This window comes from Neopsephotus bourkii, unplaced genomic scaffold (genome assembly GCF_033783945.1).
Source record: "Neopsephotus bourkii isolate Nb327-2 ecotype Australia unplaced genomic scaffold, CSIRO-AGI_Nbou_v1 NB_1615, whole genome shotgun sequence".
Classification (NCBI taxonomy): Eukaryota; Metazoa; Chordata; class Aves; order Psittaciformes; family Psittacidae; genus Neopsephotus; species Neopsephotus bourkii.
In genome coordinates this window covers 1,518,145-1,539,367 of record NW_026902090.1, presented here as the reverse complement: position 1 = coordinate 1,539,367, position 21,223 = coordinate 1,518,145, and the positions used below count along the sequence as shown (strand labels likewise).

Genomic DNA, 21,223 nt, shown 5'->3' with positions numbered 1-21,223 from the left:
GTATGTGATGGAAACCCAGAGTGAATGTCCTCTCTGAGGGAAAAGGAAGGAAGCATTATGGGTTATATGATCGGATTCATAAGCTCCTTAGTACATATATATTTCATACAGCTCTCAACTTGGTTTTCCCCTCATTTTTTCTTACATGGAAGCTGCTGAAATGGTGAAGCAGCAGTACTGCCTTGCAAGTACCAGAGTAGGTTTCCTTTTATAATTATCATTCTTGTTGTATTTATCCTTTCTTATGGAAGTGAAGATGCAGATATTTAAGAACCCTTCTTGCACAAAAAAGCCCAATTTCCGCTCAGTACTTAATTAGCACTTGTTTATGACACGGCATCTGATTTGATTTTCAAAACAAATTGCACAGTAAAGAGGCTGATATTTAAACTGTATAGTAACCACAGCTCCAGCTGTGACTCAAATATTGTAAGCCTTCAGGGGTTGTGTTTAGGCTTGGAATATAGGAGCTCAGGCCTGTAATTAAATGTCCTTAAAAATCAGCCTTTGTAGGGAAGGGAAAGAGGGTACCACTGAATTTTAAATTACTGACTTGTTCTCAGAAATCTTCCTGTTGTTCTGGGCCTTGCTAGGAACTGCAGAAATCAAATGGATTAAAAATGGAAGAAGAGATTACTAAAGAAAAAAGGCAGGGGTTGCAGAAAAAAAGATGAGTGAAGTAAGCTACTCTGGCTCATGGGTTTATAGACAACTGCAATGTATATAATTTTAATGTGTGGGTGATATATAAATTATAAGTTCTGTGGCCACCAAAAAGGTTACAGAGAAAGTAGGCATTTTATACAGATTAAAATTACATTTCAGAACTGTGAATAAGTTGCTGATGGTTGTGGAATAAGCCATCTGGGCTGATGGAAGGCTCATTTTTAAAACAAGTCCTCGATAAGGAATGTGAATGTCTTGGAATAGGAAGGAGACAGGGTTATATTACAAATTAGTCACTCACCTAGATACAAACTTGAAGTATTCACAAAATGGCATGATAGAAATTAGCAGTTAGAATGCTTTCAGAGTTACTTTTTGAGAAAAGCAAATGCTGTCATGGCTATTGAAAAAGAGAGGAAAATCACCTGATAAGCGTGACTTCCAGTCATGGGAAATGCTGGAGCATGCTTATAAATGATACTGAACCATGCACATAAATGGCGTGTGCTCATGAAAGTACAAAAATGAGTAGATGTTGCTGGGCAATTAATTGTATTGCTGGTAGGATTGCTTTGAATGGATCATAATTGTGTAAATTTTAGTGTTGACTGATAAAATACTACAGCTTTCAAACAAGGCAGTTGTCTGTATCTGACATCTTTTATAGGCTGGAGGAAGAGGGGCAATATTTTGTTTATTAAATTGTCAAGCATGTATCAGTTCCTCTTCTATCATTTTGAGGTTGTGTCTGCTGTCATTCAGATACTGAAATTCACACTATTTTAACCAGATGTACTCACTTAATTGCCTGTCTGTGCTGAAGAATGCATTCCTGGGGTCATTCATAGCGTGCCCAGGAGAGCCACAGGAGTTCAGAATCTAGGAAATTGGTTGTAAAAGTTTAGCCAATGGTGAATCTCTGAGATTTTAATTAAATTACGCTTTTCTATCAGTGCTTGTGTTTGATGTGTATGGGGGCTCACTTGTGCAAATATCCCACTTCAACAGCGTAACAATATGTGGGTAGTGACGTACCACATACTAGTAAAATTTACTTCTATATAGCTTATTTTCTCTTAGGTGAGGGTAGATATATCAAATGTAGAGGAGACACTTGAGAGGATTTTGCAAATAATGGTGCTGAGGGATGTGATGAGTCTTAGCTTCTCCTATTTGTGTATTTAACTTGTCAGCACTGAGAAATAAATTGAGTTTACAGTAGCTGCTGATCTGCTGAAAGTCCTGATTGCTTTTATTGCTAATACTTGGGCAACTTTATGTTGAATTCACAAAGTACTTGCATGGGTAAGAGTTATCTAAATAGAAATACAGTCTTAACTTTGATATTGGAGACAATCCTGCATGAGTGTAATCCTGTTGATGGTAATAGATCTATTAATACACTTACATATTTGCAGGACCAGGGTCTTCAAAGTAAATGGTTTAAATCAGTGACTTAAATCAATTACTCAAACTACTCTGGACTGATGGGCTTTACAAATGTTAAGCAGCCTGTGGGTTCTAAGAGAAAACTTGACTGTTATCCTTTAATTTGTAGGTTAGGTGCCAGAAACAGAAAGTAATGAAGCAATTTTTCTCAATTTGTTGTATGAGCCTGGGCAGATACAAGACTGGCATTCAGGTCTCTTTACTCCTGACACTGCGATTTCAAAAGGTCGTTCTTTCTGCTTGTTTATGAAGGCTTGCTTTTTTTTCCTGTCCTCCCCCTCCTCGATAGGTATACTGTACTGTGCTGTGCTACTTTGGCAAAGCAACTGAAGCACTTGAACCAGGAGTAAAATGTGGGGTTCTACAGTGTTCTTGCCAGATATGTAGCACTTCATATAGTTTCTTCCATTTTCAAAGCACATAGAAATGTCAGCAGTTCCTCTCAGCAAACCTGTGAGGTGGGTTAAATGAGTGTTGTCCTCATTTTACAGTAGTAGAGAGACTAACCATCCATGAAGTTAGTGCTGAAGTAAGGATTAGGTCTCGGAGCACGATTCTTCTAGCTGTGTGAGAAGTCCCCTAAAACACAGTTTGTTAATGTGTTAAGCATTGCAAGTCCAAACTCAGCAGGTGAATGCAGTAACCAGATATACTTGACTTTAATTTATCAGCACAATGGTGGTTATTAAAATCCACGTTTAACTGAGATTACTGGCTAGGACACCAGGGCATAATCTTAGTACTGCTTGGAAAGATTTAGGAGGATTTAAATTCAAACTGGAGGGAAGCAAAAATAACTAATGTTCAAAGTATACTGTAAAATCCTGTATTTGTACTTCTCTTTAGAGGCAAAATTTTAGTCTGTTCTAGTCCTTTATTTTCAAATTCCAAGGCTGGACTACCTCCCCACCATAGCTGCAAGCGTTAGTCATTCAGTGGTGATACATTTTTCATCTCCAACCAATTGTGGTGTTTAGTGTTACAAATCCAAGGCAGACAGAGTCTATACACACTAAATATTGTGATGACCCAAGAACAAATGGGGCTAAACTCACCTTGAATAGAGCCATTCTGAAATCTCTGGGCTTGGTGTCTGCAGATGTCCTGGCTGGTCCTGTGGCTTAGATGTGCTTTTCTAAGCATCTCCAAATTTTTCTGGGAGCAGTTGAATCCACTTGACTGAGAGAATATCTTTGAACTGCAAACGAATGTCATTTGTGAATGGCAGTGTTTCATTTTTTTTGTTCCATGCTTTTTTCTAGCTGTAAGTTATGCTATGTGTGTTATGTGCTTCCAGAGCATTTGGATGTCTTGCCTTTTCTTCAACCCGATAAAGCATGAAAACAGTAAATGGGGAGGAAATGATATTTGTCTATCAGTTTGAAGCATAATTTACGGCTGTGTGTAAATGTAGCTTCCTGTTACCACAGTATTAAGGCTGCACCTCTGCAGGGATTTTCCTTAATCTTTTCATGTTGTCCAATGTCTGGTCTGCTGTGTTGAGGATGGTGACTGTGAAAACACTCATAGCTTGGCTACTGCTGTTTTGACACCATTTAGCTTTATGTAGTGGCAAAAGCATTAATGACCATTAGTCTTTGCTACTGCACCCACCACAGAGGCTGTGCTTATCCAAGTGCATTTGTGTGGAAATCTTAAAAATTCTTGTATATAGAGAGTTTAAATGTAAAATGGTGGAAATCGTAAAAATGGTGGTGGCTTTATTAAAAAAAGTGTTCTTAAAGCAGCTGATACCAGAGGAGAAAACAAGAAGTAATCTGGGGATGAAACCTTCGTACATGGCTTAAAAATCTGCATTGTTTAAAATGCTCCAGACTTTAGATTTAGGTTAGTTAGGTCCCAGTGTAAAAGGAGCTCTCTCTTTATGTCTATTCTCTCCTAGCCCCGAATACACATGCCAAAAGATGGATTCCAACTTATATCTTCTGGATACCAAGCATGGCTAAAGCAGGTTGGACTGTATTATTGTTATTCATCTCATGTGAGGGACCGTGTTGGACACCTGTGCTTGTCTCATTAGTGAAGTACATAAATGAGGGTGTAATGAAGTTATGGTGCCATGCTAGCTGATACCACTCATAGCCATCACTGTTCTGTGTTTATGCATGCTGTGTTTGTATAACATTTTCTCACCAGTCATATGAATGTGCACTACCTGTAAATAAAAAGTTCAAAATGCAGTCACTTGAAAATGGAAAGGGTCAGAGTCTGAAAACAAATCTGCAACAGCAGCTTGAATTGCAGAATTAAAATGGGCTTTCGTACACAAAGCTGCGTGGTGATGGTGGTGCTGGTAATAATGGGGAGGCCACTGGGTTAAAACTCAAGAGAATTGCATCTAGTGTCTAATTCAGAACTGCCTGGGTGAAACAAGTATGGACACTTACTCACATCACATAACAATTGTGCAGTTTGACATAGTCTGACACTGTGGGGAGTCCCCACTCAGAAGTCGCCTAGTGCTATATTACTCTGGCTATTATTAAAGGCCAGGCTTTCGATGTCTCAGCAGTCTGCCTCCAGCAATTGCTGTCAGCTTTTCACTTTTGTGAGTGAAAAATCCCCCTTCAGAAAAAATAGCTTAATTTACAAATTGCCTGTACAAATCTCTTCTGTCGTGAAGATACATGTATGATGAATCCTGAGGCCTTGAGAATATGTGACTTAAAGTTGCTGTTTTTGTAGAAAGCCAGAATGATTGTGTTGTTATGGCAACAAAACCTGGAAGTATGAAAACAGCAGAGATAAGCTGCATCCTGTTGTCGTGGCAACTGGAGTTGTGAAATGACGAAACATGGTGGTGAAGGCATCTGTGGTACCAAGAGCCCAACAGAAACAAAGAGCCAACTTGCTTGAGTGGGGTGGGAGTGAATGGAAAACTGCAGCAGCAAAACTCCTTAAAACATGAGAGTTTCATTGCAAGTGCTAAGAGGATGCCTTTGATAATCTCCAGTTGTGTCTCACTGTCTTATATGTAGTAAGTAGTAACTTGTTTGTGCAAGTTGCTTACTGTTGTCAACTTACATTGACTTGGGTGGAACTGGGAAGAGAGTGAATATCTACTGGATGATAGGCATTGGGTCCTGTGTTATGTCTGCAAACAATTTCTTTGGATGAGTGATGTGTTGCAAAGGTGAAGGAAGCATGCTTTGAAGCTTCTCTGTGAGAGACCATTTCTCTCTCTTTCCAAGTCCACGCTAGTGAGGGTCAGCTGGGACATTGAAACAGATGTTTTCTTGATTTAAACTTTGTTGAGCTGGAGGCAAGATGTCTCAAAGGGGTCTCAACTCTGCAGTTACCGTCTCACAGAGCTCAAGTTTGTTGACCTGTAGGGCATGGTATCAGTTTCTGTTTCTTATGTGGTAGGTTGGGAGAACAATAGGAAGAGCATTATGTAGCTGTTCTGTTATTACCAATGCTCTGATGCAGGTGGGATGTGTTTTTTTAACACTGAAAAATACTGGGGGGGGTGGGGGAGGGCACACACCAAACCAAACCCAAAATGCTAAATTCAGTGAATTTTCCATGGAGACTTCCACATCAGGCAACCTCAAATAAGAGAACTCGTACTCATCCTTTTCCTTGTGGCTGCTTTACTTTTAATTTTTAGTTTTGGTTCTAAAGTCTTTAGCTTAAATCTTCTTACTCCTTGATCCAAGGAAAAGTTATAAACCCGAGCTGTGTCACCAGCAAGTGCTGTCATGGAAATAGCTTTGCTAATCCAATTTCAGTGCTGTGATTTCACCACAGGAAGTAGATGAGTAAGGGGATTGATGCAAAGGGTGGAAACTTTTGATCAAGAGGGCTCTCCTGAGAACAGGGAAGTTACATTTTTTTTCTGATGTGAGACTGATTTGCTGCGGGATATATACCAAAGGTCCTACCTGTAGGATTCTTTAAAACTGCATGTTGGAAAGAAAGACACTTTTGATGTATTTAAAGGCAGTAATCTACACATGCATCCTGATGGAATGCTGTCTGTGCATCAGGTTTATCCTCCTGATGTCTGTGTTTTTAAACAGGACCCTAACATAATGATTTTTTTCCTCAGCATAGCTGAGTATTGATCTGCTGCTGCCTGACATACAGGGTGTGAGAAGTATCCCAGTAACACATTGTATTAATGTGGGCTAAAAGCAGTTTGTATTACAGATGAGATGGAAGAAAATGGAGTTCTGCAAGACTGGACACATACTATAAATATCCATAAACCTGCCAATTTTACCTAAAAACAGTGCTGGCTCGATTTGAATATTTTCAGCCTACTTAAACTGGAGATAATCATTGAGCACTACCTGAGCATGGGTCGCCCACACTGATGCCATTACTAGGTTTTTATGTTTAATGTTGCTGTGCTGCAGTGTGTTGTATTCCTATGTGGGCTAGAGGAAATAGAATGCCAATGGCCAGAAATACATGTTGCTCTAAGAACTGCATTTTAAGTAACCTGCAAAGCTCTCGTTAATCCAGCTGTTTCCTGCGAGTTCATCTTTTACGAAAAGGCAAATACCTGCAGTTCATTTATTAAGCCTCGATCTTCATTTAAGCCTTTCTTCGAATGGCAGTGTTGTGCTGCTAGCAGTCTGTAACATCCCATCACCTAGATGCTGACCCTTTGAAGACAAGCTGCAATTGACTTCTGAGGAGTGGGAGGGGGACAGTGTTTGTGTATAAATATGATTAATAGACATGACATTCCAATTCCTACATTGTATTGACACCTATGATTTAAGCCAAACTGAAATTGGGCAGAAGAACCTAATTAGCTTGAAACACAAAACATTATTTTGATTACAGAAATAGGGAAGTTAAAAGAATCATTTTGGGTGGCTTGTGAAACATGGAAATTCAGAATTAAAGCTAGTTCTTCCTGTTTGCATACCATTGTGAGCAAGTACACATCACAGAGGGTATGTAATATAATTCACTCATCTGAGCCTCTCTGCCTCCCACTGGCTTTTGGAGTAGAATCTTTAAAGCCAAGTTATAAACCTGTAAGTGTGTTTTATGCTGGAAATTCTTAATGCTACCTTTGCTAGATTGGTACCAACAAAGGCCAGTATAATCAAAACAAGGCACTTCAGATATTAATGGTCTGCACTTCATTCAAGTCAGCTGAAAAAGAGAGTGTAAAACCAGGACTGTGGTAAAAACAGAATTCTTCAACTAGAATTGCACTCCCCTAGGAGAAAAATGCAATGATTCTGGAAATACTTTGGTTTTGCATTTTTATCATTTAGCATCTCCTCCTTAATTCTAAACCATATACATTCTATTTCCAGTGGATCCATATGCTTTTTAAAATTCAGTACTAATTTCTTCGGTGGAAAGTAGGAATAAGCTTGCTTTCTGCAGTTTATTATTAATACTTGGCACTCACATAGTGTTTTGAGAACACAAAGTCCTATGCTGACATATCAGTTACCCTTGAAACAGTTTTGTGTGGTAGGTCCATCTCATAACAGTAATCCCGAGAGATTGTATGGAATTAAATAAAAGTAGAGATGAGGGAAAAGCTAATGAAACCTCCATTTCATCTCTTGACCAACGTAGGTTTGTTATCCACAGTTTGTTTAATGAAAATCGAGACCAGAGTTGTAGAAATGTCCCAACTGAAGAGGTTTCAAACCATTTCTTAGAGTAGGATTAGGTATATTTTTAAAACCTCATAGTTGTCCAGGTCCAGTGATGGTTAGGCAGTTGATATATTGCTCTTTCTGCTTTTTATTGTAAAGGTGTTGATTCACCATTCTCTCATAATTGAGAACACACGAGGCTTCTCTCAGGCAGGGTAGTTCTGTTATCCTTACTGTGCAGATACAGAACTGAGATGCTGCGTTACTCTGGTTAAACTCATGCAGAATGCCTGTGTCAAATAATTAGGTTTATCTCTTACGGCATAATAAGATCCTAAATTGTTCAGAATCCCTACAGAATCAGGCTTTGGACATGATGGATATTAATGACAACTGTGTTTTCTTGTTTGTGCAAGAGTCTAATGCTCTTGATCTTGTAACATCTCTATCTAGCCTGCATATAGTTTCATGGTTTAAACCTTCGTAAGATTGGTTTTAGTAAGTTTGGGTAGGGCTTGCTTTTAACAACATTGTCTTTGGTGTTGCTTAAAGCAGCAAGTACAAGTCTCTGCATGTTATCCCTAAAGAAGGGAGTGGCATCTGAATCTTAAAGCTCCACAGGTGCACTGGTTTAGATTTATCAGCTTCATGGATTAAAGAGCTGTAATTACGAAAATATTACTATTGTCTAGTTCAGATATGATCTACGCAAATTCCCTCAAGCACTTGGCATTTGAGGATCTTGTACACCTTATAGATGGGAAGTTGGCCCCTTACTGGGGCATGTAATTTCTGTTGATCTGGAATCTGGGAGGTTGAGCTCCACTAACCGCTCTTCGGGGAAAACATTTCTTCACATTTACCTAGAAGCTGTGATTTGATACTCCCAGATCCCACTCAGGTAAGAAATTATTTGGATAATCTGAATATGTAAATGCTTTTCTATGTCCCTTATCTTTGATATTTCAGAGTAGTTAGTGAGCTGGAATCCCTTGTAAAAAGTTACTGTAAGCTAGGGAGTTACTAGAAGATTAGAGAAGAGTTTGCAAATACGTACGTTAAGGAAAATTACTGAGCAATTACATGAGAAGTGGGAGGCTGAAGGAAAAGGAATCATTAACAGCAGTTTGAGCTGTATGTGCACAGCAAAGCTTGCAGAATGTAGTAACCCCCTGAGAAACAGGGTGAAGGGGAGAACCACTGCACTGAGGTCAGTGATCTGTACTGCGGTGAGAAGTCCTATGTTTGGAATCTGGGAAGAGTGTTTCAATTGAACCCTGATAGCATGGCTCAGCCTCTGATTTCTGAGAGCTAATTGTTTTAAGGACAGATCCTATAGCTGCCCCAGGATCAGGTTCTCACCTTTCCCTAAGTGAGATACTGGGTTGTTTGATTTGCAGTTTGTGAAATGACTGGAAGGGTCTTTAACAGCATAGCTCAATTACTTCTATTATAGCAAAACAGGAGCATGCACCGCTTGTAATCATCCCCATACACACTTATGGAAAGGTAACCAAAATGTCTGAACGTAATAGAAGCTGAGAAACAGTGAATAGCACTGGTTATGGCAGCAACAGCGTGGCCTGGGGTTGAAGGAGGTGTAAATTTTAACTCTATGGGTTTGGGCCATTGTTCTTGGCTTAATTAAGACTTACGGCTTTTAACATTTGTCTTTTAACATTTTTCAAATGAAAACAGACCAAAAAAACTTTTGGAGGAAATGATAAAAGTATTAATTTGCTCTGAGCTATCTGAGTCTCTCTGGTAAGTTCATAATTAGGCAGGATTATTTTTTTTTTTTAAATGGGTATTCTTCTCTCCCAGGTATATAACTGCTCCATAACTGGTAAATCCGTATTCATATGTTAGGGGGTTTAAAGGCATATTATTTACACAATTCACTGAAATGGCTCCTTTGAAAGGTGGGTGGCTCTCTCATGTAATTATGTATGTAGTATGCTTTGTATCCACTGTTGGGGTGGGGGGGAGAAAAGGGAAAAACCCCAAAGCCCCCCCAAAACCTACTAAAGAAATTACCATTCCATTTTAGCAGGGGTTTTTGAAGTTGTATCATATACACCTTTTTCTCAGATAAGAAGCCTATATAATCAAGTGTAACCTAAGCTAAAAAATGTGTGTCAGGTTTTTTCATTGTGAAAGTACACAAGATGCACTGGGAATTTATTTTCTTTCTATATACCTCTATCATATATATATATTTATAACTATTTCATATATATATAAACCCAAGGAGAGCAGCTCTCTGAACAGTAGAGGTGAAAAATAAGAGATGCCTTTTCATTTTTATACGTATATGAGCGGTTGAAAGGATGAAAACTGGACCAAAGAAAGGAACCAAAATCACTTATTAGCCAAGTAAATTCTGAAATTGTTACTAAGTTTCATGAGACCAACATTTGGAATGTGAATAGCAGCTGCCTTATCTGATACAAGGTTTCATACAAGGTACTGCCTTCTGTGGTGACAGGAATAGTGGACGCTGGAAACAATGCAGAAGTGATGCGTGTTACATTTTTGGCATTGGCTTAGTTAAATACCTGGCCGAATAAAAGTTTATGAGGAACTAAGTGGAATTAAAAAGTGTTGAGGTTTGTTCTTCCATTTGTTGTGTTATAATATAAAAATAAACATGAATATTAGGGATCCTAGTAACATCTGAGCATGTGTTTAAGATATAGTAAAGGATCAAAATTCCTGAGGCACATGAGAATCAGGTTTTAGAGAGCATGCAGGAAATGGTACTGTGGAAGAGACTTTCAGTGAGAATCCTACTTGCCATCAATTCCACATTCGCTTTCTGAAGTGATGGAAAAAAAGAGGTGCGAAGAGACCTGTCTCTTCTCAAGCTCAGATCTGGTGTATATAGTTTTAATACTCTTCAGAGCATCCCTTATGTTTTATCTACTGCAGTTTGGGTGGTAGAATTTCTAGCACTTATTTTTCCCTCTTATCCTGCTTTTTTTTTTTTTTTTTGGTAACAGTTACAATTTGTTTTTGTTTTAATTTCTAAAACCTTATCCAGTTCCCTGGCTTCTGATCAGCTGGACCAGAAAAAGCCTCATTTTTCTCAGTTGTTAAACTCTTCAGCTCTTGTCAACGAGTGTCATACTCTATTTATTTTCCTTAAAGAAGATACTGTGTGAACGTGATCTTAATTCCCATTTCCCAAGAGCAGCAGAAATTGTTATTGGTTTACTTTTAAAGTTCAACTGCATAAAGCACTGGGCACTGTACTGGAGGGGAAATAATTCTGAAGTAGGAAAGGATTGAAATAGATGTGGTTAGAAGCCCAAATTAGTATTATGTACAGTTGGCCAAGAACCTGCCCTTTTAAGAAGAATGGGATTCCTTTTAGGCTTTACCACTAGCTTGTGAAGATGTGCAAAAATATGTTAGGTTGCCTATAAATCAAAGGTATTTTAGGCATACACGTTATTGTACAGTTGGGTTCAGGCAGGGATAACAGGTTATTACACTTCATTATGTTAAAATGCACCACAGTTAAAGACAGTCATTCCATACTACTGTCGAATTTCTCAAAAGTGTTTATAAAGAATATATCCTGAAACTATGTCGTTTTTCCTTTGTTGTTCTTGTTTTAAGGTGAGTTTGTGTTTTCACACGTGTGCACTATAGTTGCAAATTGTAGTAGTCTAAGGACTTCTGGTTTTTCTCTGTGTAGAGCCACTTAGTTTTACAGGACAAGGTGATATATTTCTGACCTGTAACACAATTTACTAAAACTGTGTTAGTTACCCCTAGTATATTGTATTTGGTGAAGGACTACAAGAGAACAAATTTGATAGAAATCAAAAAAACCCAACCCAGTCTGAAATGGTGATGTGTAACCTTGTAATGCAAGAGCAAATAAAATAAATAACCAATTTTTAGCACTGGCAAAAATTTAGCCATTGTGTGTGTATTGAGATTTGTCTTTAGGACATCAGATAATTGGAAGAGAGGGTAGGCTATTAGAGGCAGAACATCTGATGTAGTCAAAATGTTCTTGCAAGATAGTTACAAGAATAATTGAATAGGTTAAAATACGGCTTCCCTTCAGCTCGTGGTTACTGCCCCCTTAGCTCAGGCAATGAATGCTTCTAGCCTATTTTAATTCAAAGTAAGGCAAGACCATTTTAATCACCAGTGGAGCAGCTGGTACTGGCCTCTGTCAGGAGGAGGATACTGATCTTGTTTGAAACTGTGTTCTCTCTATTTCTTTAATGGGAAAATACATTTCAGAGATCAGAGAATGGGACTTAAAAATCAGTTGGGAAAAGGAATTGTGGTTTTTTTTGCCAAATAATTCCCTATCTTATGCCATTCAACGTGTGTTGAGGATGCTTAGCTTTTATAAGTGAAAAGCTTTTGCCTCTGGGTCTGAAAGTTGTGCAGACATCTGAACTATTAATGCAATGGGGAGCCAGGAAGGTAGAGAGACTGATGCATCCTGGCCCAGTACTTAGCAAGCAGTATCAGCATTCCCACTTGGCTGTAATCCAAATGCTGTGCCTCTGTATCTTTGTTTTGAAGAATCAATGTAGATTGACTTGAGTTCAGGGGAGGATTTTGTCAGTCAGCTTTCAAGTAGGAACATTGAGGCCAGTCCCTTGTTTGTGGAACTGACAGGACAAAAGTGAGTGTTTGACACGAGGCTTGCTCAGTGGATGGGGATAGAGGCTGTTGAGATTTTTCAGAGATCAGGCTGTAAATGAAGTTGTTCTGTTGGGTCACTCATCTGATTTACACACAAGCTGTTTCTATTGAAGCACCTGGGGCCTTTTGTTCATGCTTGTGAATAAGCCTCTTTCAGTCACCAACAGTAATTTAGCATCTCTGCTTCCTTCAATAGGTAAAAGGCAAGTACAGGAATGACATTTTCTCCTACACTGTGCACAGCTTTACACTTATTTTTCAAGATAGGTAACAGAACTGTATCAGTAATATAAATTTATTATATAGTGGAGCAGATTCAGAAGTCATCTAAGGGGTTGGTAGTTTTTTACTGCATACTTCCTAATTCTGGAATAATTCTAAGCAGCGGGAGTGCTTGGGTGAGTAATGATATCCTCTAGGTACAGAGAGTTCTGCAGAATGGACTTCCTATGTTTCCCTTTGTTATCATGGCAATTTTAGAGGAGGACATTGCATTAACTTGTAAATGTCCTAGCACAATGGAGTGCCCTACCTGCAGCTTGTAGTGACTGTGCCATAATCTCACATAAACTTTGAGGCAGCGTACACTTGTCTTTCCATTGACAGAGTGAGCCTCATTCCTCTGCCTCTGTATCTTTCTGTGGTCAGTGTAAATATTTAAAGTAACTTCTTTTATCTTGTCAATCAAACTTAATGACAATCAGTTCCTTGAGTTCATTATCACAGCATGAAAACTTGAGCCAGCACAAGGGACGAGAAAGCTTGAGAAGAGGGAATAAATGATTGTGGCAAGGCTTTGATAAGTCTGGTTGGGGAAAAAAAGATCATCCCATATTTATTTTGTGTTAAAAGTCCAGGATGGTTAATGGTAAACAGCTGATGCTTACCTAGTGAATTTGCTCTGCACCATAAGAAGTACCATATTGTAGTTAATCTTCCTTGTTACTGTGATGTTCTTGGAAAGTAATAACTTTAGTAAATTTATCCAATTGGGGAAGTGTTTAATCGTAGATGTCCACTTCACATATATATATATGTATTTATATATATTTAAGGCTGACTGTCACAACAGCTTCTAATTGCTGCAGTGATACAAATTACATTGCAAAGAAAAGATTGCTGGCATTTGGAAGGTCTTTGTATGTGGGAGTGTTTGTTTTCTGAGAGGTTAGGATGACAGACAAGGAAGTAGGGCTCAGATTTTTGTTGCTTGTTATACTATGGGTCTGTTTTATTTTTGTCTTCAGAAGGGGCAGTATCTACAAACTGATGTGATGTAATACTATGAAATACTCAAGCACTTGAGATTCAGTGTCTTTATAAAGTGAAGAGGGTTTTTTTGTGGGTTTTTTTTTTCCAATGAAAATTAGGTGAAGAATTTACTCCAAGGTATCATAAACTTTTAATAAGCACATTTGTATAGGCTATGTTTCCCAACAATCTTTTAATATTCTTTCTGGAACAACAGTGTGAATTGTAACAAAGTACAGCAAAGAATGTGGTGATAGACAGGGTTAATCTCTCTGTGGCTGTCTGCACAGTACCAGATTATGGATGTTAGTGATCACCTTTCTGTTAATTCAAGGATGGGTTATGTTGCTCTTACATACTAATTTAGTGCAAGATTGTGCAAAGTTTTCTAGCCCTCGTAAGAGCAGCAAGAAATGGTGGCTCAGAAGGCAGCTGTCACTTCATCCCAATTCCAGCTGCTCATTCTGCTCAGATTTCTTTCCATTCTCCCTTAAAAAAAATAGGGGGGAGGAGGGAGGGAAGGGGATTACAAAAAAGAATAATATGAGGGTTAGAAATCTCTAGCATCTAATTTATCACATCCTACAGTTTTCACAGCTATTTGCCAATTTAAAATATCCTTGTGGTTTTTTTTCTGCTTTGCCAGTAATTAGACAAATGCAGCAGTGCTTATGGCATCAAAAACTGTGGCTGGTGAAAGCAATTGCTATCATAATGCATCCCTAAATTTAATAGTAGTGGTGTAAAATGAACAAGCAACTCATTGTATTTCAGGGGTAATGGCTTTAACTATCAAAATGGCTAGTATTTTCCTTGATTGGCTGCTTCTGGCTCCTTTATTTGTGTTTGGAGGAACCGAATTGATTTATTGTAATAACTGTATTTTATTTAACAAATAACAAGGCAAGCAGAAACATGAAACTCCTATAAAGTGCCACCAATTTCCCATTCACGTTGGACTGCAGGTTTTTCCTTTTATTCTGTCTACACACCAACCCCAAGCTTTTTCTTTCCCTGCCCGTATTACACTTAAAGTTGCCATTTCCTGTTCTGCTTCCCTTGCAAAATTGCTTGCTTTGTGTCGTGCCTGGAGCATGGCTGTGCATGGAGAAGAGGTCTGATTAATTGGAAAGAAACTTTCTGTTAATGGAAAAACTCACACATTGGTGTAGAAAATTGATTAAAAAAAATTACTTTCTTGGTCCATAGTGCCTTTTTCTTGCTACCATGACACCTGTAAAGCTTCTCTCGAGGAAAAGACTCATCAGCAGTTTGTATTCTCTTAAAAGATGTCTCAGTCTTTAAGGGCAGGTGCAGTTGTGTTGATGCCATTTGGCTAAGCCTTTAAAAGTTCCTGTAATCTGTGCCATCCTGTCTCATACAGTCCCATCTCATAGTTGTCCTTTCTCTGCAGTGCTCTATGCCCAGATCTCTGTGGCTGGGCTGCTCCAGCCTGGCGGACAGCATGCCCTCGCTGCGATGCCTGTATAACCCAGGGACTGGCGCACTCCCAGCTTTCCAGGTACTTTCTGTCTCTCCCTACTCCTCCTTTTCTCACCATCTGTGTACATGCGCATCTCCTTCTTGCTTTACCTCCATTTATTCTGCTTCATACTGTATGCCTCTCCAATGTCATTCAGATCTTTGCTATTTAAACCCATCTTGTGTAGATTCAGGGCAGCTCAGTGCTGGGGCATTTCCATTATCTCAATATAATTATTTTGTCTAAGTTCACTTGGTACCATCATCTTTTTCCATTGACTTTCAATTCTGTCAAAAATATACCACTTAATTATATTTGGCAAACAGTCTCCATCACACAGTCTCCAATCTGGCTATTCATGCCGTGATTCCCCTCCTATCTAAATTTTATGTATGCTACTCAGAGGACGAAGGGGGTGGGTTCATTGCCATAGTGATAATTGGTGCCAGCATTTGTTTACTTCAGGTTTGCTAACAGTAGTCTGGACATTTTGACTACAGAAAATTGTTGTACAAGTAAGCTGTCATTCAAAACGAAAATAAAGGAAATATGGGGTATTTTCCCTTTAGTTTCTGAATTTGTAAGGCTCAACCTTTTCTCTGTCATAAGACAGCTTTCAGCTTTCTGCCAGACAGGTTTGTTCAGGCGCTTTGGGTGACCAGTGCATGCAGACACACTCCTGTGGGTAGAGAGTGAGGCATCAATTAGGTAGGCATCTAGAAACCCAGGCAAAGTTCTCAAGATCATTGCAAGCAATTTATAATGACATGTGGATATAAATATCACAGACTGAGCAGCAGAGATGTTGTGTTCATATTGGGTACTGTGAGATGCATGAACTGCAGAGACTTGTTGTGGTTTAAGCCCAGGTTTAACTCAGAACCATGCAGCCACTTGCTCACTCCCCTGTCCCCAGAGGGATGGGGAGGAGAGTAGAAAGAATGTAACTTCCACAGGTTGAGATAAGAACAGTCCAGTAACTACCACCAATAATAATAATGATAAGGGAAATAACAAGGGAAGAGAGTACAACTGCTCACCATCTGCTGACCGATACCCCACCCAACCCATCAGTGATCTAGCCGTTCCATGTAACTCCCCACCAGTTTATATACTGGGCATGATGGAATATCCCTTTGGCTAGTTTGGGTCAGATGTCCTGTCTCTGCTTCCTCCCAGCTTCCCCTCCTCCCTGACAGTGCATGAGACTCAGAAAGTCCTTGGTCAGAGTAAACATTACTGAGCAACAACTAAAAACATCGGTGTTATCAGTGCTGTTCCCAGGCTGAAAGTCATAAACACAGCACTGCACCAGCTACTAAGAAGGAGAAAAATGTCTGCTACTGCTGAACCCAGGACAAGTCTAAAGGACCTTGTGTGTAGAGTGTGCTTACTGGAGCTCAGGATAGCATGAACATTTACTTCAAGTTTTATGCTTCTGCTGACCTACACTGTGGCAGAGTTTTATTCAGCAGCATTTTGCAGGCCCGGACATAATGAATACGCTAGAATCCTTCTGAAATTTTCAGTCATATTGGTTATTTTATCATTTTCATTATCTGTCTCTGAAAGCATGCAAAGATTATTTTGAATTTGCCTTCTTGCTCCCAGGGCTAGGAGAGTACTGTGGAAATAATCCTCTCAGTCTCAGGGGAGGCTTAAGTGTCTTGCGTCATTTTGCTGCAACTCTTTTTGCTGACCCAGCAGTAGCGCTGATGGACTCTGGAAGGTGTCCTGCCAGGCCTCCTTTGCTGAAGCAAGCTTTTAGTAGAGCTTTCCGTGGGGGAGGGGGGAGATGACTTCTTTATTAGTCTAAGAGGCCTCTGGAGACAACAGGCAGAGTTTAGACTCCCACTTCTAATCCTGATTTGCATAATTTGACTAAATCGGATGGGCCTCATTTTGGGGCTTTTGGCTGTTGAATAAATCTCAGATCCCTTTAAGCTCAGGTTTTGGAGAACCTTAGCTGTATATAGAAAGCAATTTATATACTCAAACTGGGACTCCTTTCTTTCTACTTGAATTATTTTTGATTACTCAGAATAAGCGTATATTGCAAAGGGAAAGGGAAATTAGCCTCTTTTAGCTCAAGATGTTCTTGCTAATGATAAACAATAACTTTTCTGCTAATGCAGTGCAATGATATTTGGGGTCAGAAGAGTCAGCTGAACAGCCCTTCACCTTGTACTGCCTTTTTAAGAGTGTAGTAGGGCTTGGACATTTGCAGTCCTGTAGATTTTGAGAGACATTTCCATGCATATTTAGTGACTGTGGGAATTGGGGAAGTCTGCCCCACTGCCATCTAAAATGATGTAGTGGTATTCTTTATAATGCTCTGCTGTGTTGAAGAACATACTTAGTGCCATTTGAGAGGGAAACTAAATTGCCAGTAACAGCTTCTGCAGCAATGAGTCATCCGTATTTCAGTCCACTTTTTTCACTGGGCTTTGATTCTCCATTAACTTGCATGGTTTGGAGAAAATTCCCCTCTGTGAGGCATAGTTTCTCCATTTCACAGTGCACAAGTCTGCATGGGAGTGGTTTGGAGCCTGCTTGATGCAGTGATGTTGCAATATTTCATCGTTCTTTAATGGTGGTTTTGGTATCGAATCTTCAGGAAAGCATTAAAGACTTTCTTGTAGCCCAGCAAATTTTGTCATATTAAGTTATTTCCTTTTTTCTGTAGCAAGCTTGTAGTAACTGGAGAAGCATATCAATGTTCTTTGCTTGTGGCAAAAGAAAAGATGCCATCTGGAAGGCTACTTAGTCACTGGTGAATTTGTCTAGTTATTTACATGCTTACCTTCAGATGCTCAGGCAGAAATGTGCAAAGAGGCTCTTTTTGAATAGCTCAGTTAAAGCCCTGCTGACTCCTCATGGGAAACATTGGCAGGTAGTCGATTTAGAGATGATTTGGGAAACATGTCAGATAACTTCATTTTTCTTCTTTGCGTGCTTTTATTATTGGAGGTGCTTGTGTGGAAACAGGATCTTCTGGTTCCTCAGCTCTGTTTAGTAATCCTCCCACAGTGGGAAAGGTTTTAATGCTAAACCTATGAATAGATGAATAAGGAGCTAGAAACACTTCTTTTTAACATCTTTTATCTCAAAGGGCTTTGCTACTGATAGTCTATTGTGTAACTGAATTTCATAGAGCTCATGGTGGAAGATGGAAGCAAATTGGAACATGAACTTCTATAAGGCACTGTGGGAAGGGGTCAAAGAGGGTATTTTAGCAAGAGAAAAAGGCCAGCTGTTTCATTTTGTGTCTCGGATGCCAAATTTTACTGTACTCTGATTCTGCAAGGCTACTGAAAACTAGGTTGCATGTAGATTCTCTTAATAGCAATAATAAATTTATGCAGACGGTATTCTTTTTTCCTAGAAATCCAGGCTTTGGAAGTTTCCAGATTTACCAACAAATGTCTGTTTTCATGGCATTTTGCATTTAAAGATAATTACTTTCCCTTTTAAAATATTTTCCATGTATGCTCACAAGGCTCTATTCATGTTACTTTTACTAATCATAGTTCCTTGCAAATTCTAATTTACAATTACACCCATCAGCTATGTCAAAGAAATGACTTTGTATTAATCCTTCCAGGTTTGCAGAAGACCATAATATTCCCTTGAATTTACTTCTGTGAGCTATTGTATAAATGAAGAGATTTATGGAGCAAGTTAAAAGTCTTGCCAAAGGTTATGTATCAGGGTCAGCACAGAGAGCAGCCCAGCTCTTCCTTTTTACCTAATTGACACTCATCACAAATATCAGCCTCAGTTTAGATTGTAAACTTTCTGGGACAAAAGTCCTGGTTTTTCTTCTTTGTGCACCAGTGAAAAAGCAGAGTTGTCTTGTTGGCTTTATTTTGCCAGATCTGAAACACTCTTTCTGTAGCAGGCTCTAGTAGGCAAAGAGGAGGATGAGCTTTTGTGGCAGAGGTAGCAGCATGTTGCACACAGAAGTGTGTCTTTGGAATGCCTGAAATTCACGTTTTGCTTTGCCCGAAGTGAAGGTATTGCTCATAAACAATGGCACACCAGGGTTTGTCAGATGGAGGGGACTACCCTCTGCTCTGTTTTGCCCCTGTCGGTCTTGCCTGGAAGCTCTGTCCTGGTTGGGGAAACCATGGGTGGACTGTGCCGGGCAAACTGAAGTAAACCGGGCCACACTTGAGGTGGTGCAGCACAGGCATGGTGTATACCGCTTCTGTCTTTGGACTGAGTTCACTTTTGGAGAGAGGTGAGAGTAGGAAGGATGTAAATGATCTGTAGTAATGGAAGCCTGTGGCACCCATGAGACAGAGATGAACTCATTTGCCAAATTATTTTTACATCTATTTTTTCCTAATGTTTATGTTTTTGAGTTAGGAAGTGGAATATTTGTTAAGAAGGCGTTGTCAGTAAATTGTCAAAACAGTTGTCTCTGAATTTCCTTTGGCCTGTTCACGCATTTTTGCCTTAAAAGCTGACATTTTATTGCTGGGAAATACGGTGTAAATGTGAGTAGTAGTACATTGTTTATGGTTACACAGGAGGTTAAAGCTAAAGTGTTGGGGTGGACAGACTGTGCATGCTCAGAATCGTGTTTGTGAGAAACACATCTGAAGGAAATTGGTTTTGGAGCCAGTGTTTGCTGGTGTGTGTAGTTCTGTCTCTAATTGGGAGAGGGATGGGGTGTCCAGTCAGCAGACCTCATCAGTAGGGAGATGTGGCCGCCCTTGACCAAGCACGGCTTTGTGTCCCCCACCTCGCGCTGTCCCAGCGGCCGTGTGAAATCTGCCCATGGGCTGTTGACGGTGCCTCTAAAGCGGAACCATGATTTTGGTGACAAATAGCCAGAGCGTGTGGCTGCAGCACCCCCCGGCTGGCGGCAGGCTCTCCCCTGGTTATGAATGTAGTTAGGTGGCCCCCAACTGTTTACAAGACAGCAGAGGTGAGATCTTTGATTGACAAGTCAGAAATGCATTAGATCATTCCCTCTGCCAGTCTCTGCTTCATGCTGTTAAAAATGTCAGCCTCTCCAAGTTTGAATGGCAGCCCGAGGGCCTCAGAAGCTTTTTGTTTTCTGAGATGGAAACACAAATTGGATGTGTGCCTGAGCGCTTCATTCTGGGCTGTAATTTCATCTTTTAGCTAAGAACCACAAGGTACATGAGCAAAGCACCCTGTAAACAATAATACCGGGGAAAAAAATAAAAAAGGTCGTGTTTCTGGTACGTTGATCCACTGGTGTCCTGACCTCTATCACGTTGAACATCTCCACTCTGATTGCTGTTCCCTTTGGCATTACAATGAGAGGAGAGAGACTGACACAGGAGGCAAAGATTTAAAGTTGCAGTGTTGTTGCACATTCCTCGTATTGGCTATGAAATATTGAGCTGCCACAATGCGACACCGGGGTTTTTTTAAGCAAAGTTTCTTGTTGGAGGTGTTCAGCAGTAGTCCCTCCTGTTTCTCCTCATGTTGCCACTTGGCAGGGGCAATGAGAGGGGATACAAGAAGGAGCAGAAATGAAGCCAAATTAATGGTGTAGTTTTTGTGCTTCACCCTGGCCGCCATCTGTGGTTAGGACTTGGGAGCTTCACTGTAAGAGGACCAAGAGGGTTATCCTATCTGGGATTTCTTTCTCTAGTAAAGTAAATGCCCAGTGTTGTCACACTGACAACAGTGTTGTCAGACATATTTAGGGTTTATCGCCCTTTAAATCTAACTATCTTGTCTGGCTGGTGGCATAACCTGTGCTATTACTCGGTGATGCTGGGAAGCCCACCGAACTCTGGGAGCCGCAGGTTTGAGCTACAAGATCTCAGCTCTCAGGTAATAGCAATGACAGGAGATTCTTCCCTCCTTTCAGGTGGCAGAGTCCTTCTCTATGGATCTGTGGAGATGGTCTGGGGTTTTTTTTGTAGTACATTACAACTTAGTAATTAAAAATCAGCATTTATTCTGCATTCATATTGATTGTCCAGAGTTGCCTGTGCTTTTATTAGTCCTTGAGTCCATCAAGAAGCGTGACAGTGTCTATCACCGACAGATACCACCCCAGTATGCCCAGCATGGGATTAATTTAAAGTGAATTGTGGCTAAAAGGCTTCCT

At 39.8% G+C, this 21,223-nt stretch overlaps 1 protein-coding gene across 10 annotated transcripts in view; it reads left to right on the top strand.

Annotated features, from left to right (window-relative positions):
- The window catches only part of BTRC (beta-transducin repeat containing E3 ubiquitin protein ligase), a 116,920-nt gene that overhangs the window by 13,915 nt on the left and 81,782 nt on the right, over positions 1-21,223 (top strand). For 4 of the 10 annotated variants that reach the window (XM_061372517.1, XM_061372513.1, XM_061372519.1 and 1 more), the window contains exon 2: positions 15,055-15,162. The exons of 3 other annotated variants lie outside the window; for them this stretch is intronic. In XM_061372517.1, the coding sequence (XP_061228501.1) occupies positions 15,055-15,162 (108 nt within the window). Of the gene's footprint in view, positions 1-4,018; positions 4,088-15,054; positions 15,163-21,223 lie in introns of all 10 variants that reach the window. 3 more of the 10 variants (XM_061372514.1, XM_061372512.1, XM_061372515.1) reach the window with 2 other exon arrangements.